This window comes from Haplochromis burtoni, unplaced genomic scaffold (genome assembly GCF_018398535.1).
Source record: "Haplochromis burtoni strain Fernald_Lab_line unplaced genomic scaffold, NCSU_Asbu1 Contig_356, whole genome shotgun sequence".
NCBI lineage: Eukaryota > Metazoa > Chordata > Actinopteri > Cichliformes > Cichlidae > Haplochromis > Haplochromis burtoni.
Genome location: NW_024582717.1, coordinates 48036 through 50753, shown reverse-complemented (window position 1 = coordinate 50753; position 2718 = coordinate 48036). Strand labels below are relative to the sequence as shown.

The following is a 2718-nucleotide window of genomic DNA, read 5'->3' as shown; positions in this document are numbered from 1 at the left end:
GGGCCCTCTGACCACCACCAGTAGGCAATGGGTGAAGTGTCTTGCCCAAGGACACAACGACCGAGACTGTCCAAGCCGGGGCTCGAACCGGCAGCCTTCCGATTACAAGGCGAACTCCCAACTCTTGAGCCACGATTGCCCAGTAATTGCACTTGCCTTATTGAAATGAATGAAGGCCCAGTAATGCTAATTTCTTAACATGGACTAAAGCTCTTAAGATGCAACCATCTTATTTCTTTCACATTTTAGTTTTGATTTCATCTGACATTTACAAATTGTAAGATGATTAAAAAAGGCTAGTTCTAAGTGCCCTGTACTGTCCTGCCTTTTGCGCAATGTTAGCTGGGATAGGCTCGTGCCGGCCTGTGACCCCGATAAGGATCTTGTATTTCTTGTGCTGGTAGTTGATATTAATAAATTGTGTCCAACTGTGACAGTTAGTCATTTAAAATAAATATGCTAGTCCTCAATTGTCAGTGATTATTGCTAATTTATAGAGGGATAGCTGCTGAAATATAGTACTCTATGTTGAGAAGTTTGTAGACAAGGTCTTAATGTTACACTTACAACATAAAACTATTTACACAAACATTATTTGCATATACTAACTAGGCGAGAAATCAATACCAGGTATCTATCTTTTTTTAATACAGCGGTACTTCTGATGATGAAATGTGCAACTTCTATATAATGTATTACATGGAAAGCAGACATGCTATCCCTTACATGAACTGCATGGAGATGGGTTCTGAAGAGCTGTTCCAACATATTCCCCCTGAGGCAAATGTACCCATTAATGTCAGTCCAAGCCATATGAATTCTGTGATGCATCTGGGACAATCCACAGGTACAGCGACATCAAATATTGTTCATACTAACCATCTCTAATCCAAATTGTTAACTTAGCATTTGTTGTTTTTTGTAGAATAAAATCTATGCTAATTTAAGATTTTTAGTCATTTTTCGCAATTCTTTCCATCTGTGGCCCATTGTCTTTTTAAAATTAATTGTATAACTACCATATTTAGTTACCATATTTTGTTTTTTTTCTCTCATAAAGATGATCGTGACTACGCAGTTGTGCTGGATACAAATAAACTAGAAACTGTGGATCAGGGTAAGTTCTAACACTTTGCACTCTCTCTCTCTTTGTCTTGCTCTCTCGCTCTCTCCACACACACACACTCACACACACACACAAATACTATAAGAATATGAAGCTTTTTGTATTATTGTAGGGTCTTTACCTTACTATATAAAGCACCTTGAGGCAACTATTGTTGTGATTTGTAGCTATATAAATAAAATTGAATTAAAAAATTTGAATTTAATTTAAGCTAAGGATAACAATGTAATAACAATGTAATGATGTTTAAATTGTAGTGTAGGCACTAGTTCCAGTGCAGTCTGCATTCAGGCAAGTGTACGTTTCTTACACCTTGAAAAAAGCATTACAAGCCCAATGCACAGTCACTTACATAAATTTGAAGTATGTAAATATGCATGTATCTTTTTTCTGTTGCCTACATTGTAGAGCAGCGGTCGCCAACCCCCGGGCCACAGACCGGTACCGGTCCGTGAGTCATTTGGTACCGGGCCGCAAGAGTGAGACTCGGGTGTGAAATGTATGGTTTTCAGTGTTTTTATTGGTTTTTAGCATTATTTTGTTATCGGGGGTTTTTTTTTTCTTTGTTAACTCGGTTTTCCTGGGTCTTTTCACGTGTGTTATGAATAAATCTTCTTTTTTTCGGTACCGGTACTAGTTTTATTTTGTTGTATTTATCCGCGACACCTTAAGGGCCGGTCCGTGAAAATATTGTCGGGCATAAACTGGTCCATGGCGCAAAAAAGGTTGGGGACCGCTGTTGTAGAGGGTGACTTTGCCATTAAACACGAAAACAAGTACAGTCAGGGGTTAAAGTAGGATTTAGGTGGGGGAATCCTGAAATCAGTTGTAATGGCTCATTATGGGGGGAAAAAAATCACAACTCAGAATAATTTTTATTGACAGCTCCAGTGGATTTTCTTAGTGTACAGGCTGTGATCAGCTGACCTGCTGCTCTTTGTAGATTTACACACCTGAATTCAACCAGATGTCAGCTGATGTTTTACAAGTTGTTGGCTGATTTACTGCTTATACTAATATTTTACTGGATGGCCTCTGTGCAATTCAACAGTGTTATTTACTTTAAAGCCATCACAGTACAGCAAATAACAGTTAGTCTACCTCAGTTTGTTTAGCATCACATTTCACAATATGAAAAAACATAATGTCATGTGTAACATAATTCATAATTCAGTGGTACTACTAGGGTAGTACCACTGAATCATAAATAACTGCAACTGAAAATGATTCTGAAGCATGAATGAAACAAGTCATACCAACTAGATACTGGGAATCTGATGCAGCTAATTTGGTAATGCAAACATGTGCGCTTTTCTTTCTATGATTACACAAAGCTCTTAATTATCATTGACGGTTGAAACATAAATCCCAATTTAATTCTTGAGTGTCATAGCCCAGAATAATCACTGATTTGTATCCAGTCTGCAAATACAGTGCACTAGTTTTGTTATTGATATATTGTATGTGCACTTTACCACACTGTGTACATTTATTTATTATCATCAGATACCAGGTACCACCTTTTGACACTGTGTTGAGCATACCTTAACTTGTGTGTGTGTGTGTGTGTGTGTGTGTGTGTGTGTGTGTGT

The 2718-nt window shown here is 37.8% G+C and overlaps 1 protein-coding gene across 6 annotated transcripts in view; it reads left to right on the top strand.

Moving 5' to 3' along the window:
• The window catches only part of pam (peptidylglycine alpha-amidating monooxygenase), a 44938-nt gene that overhangs the window by 34135 nt on the left and 8085 nt on the right, over positions 1 to 2718 (top strand). For all 6 annotated transcript variants that reach the window (XR_006055457.1, XM_014340330.2, XM_014340331.2 and 3 more), the window contains 2 exons: positions 654 to 847; positions 1061 to 1117. Coding sequence is in view for 5 of the 6 variants with exons in the window: in XM_014340330.2 (XP_014195816.1) it covers positions 654 to 847; positions 1061 to 1117 (251 nt within the window). In the remaining variant the exon portion in view is untranslated. The remainder of the gene's footprint in view (positions 1 to 653; positions 848 to 1060; positions 1118 to 2718) is intronic.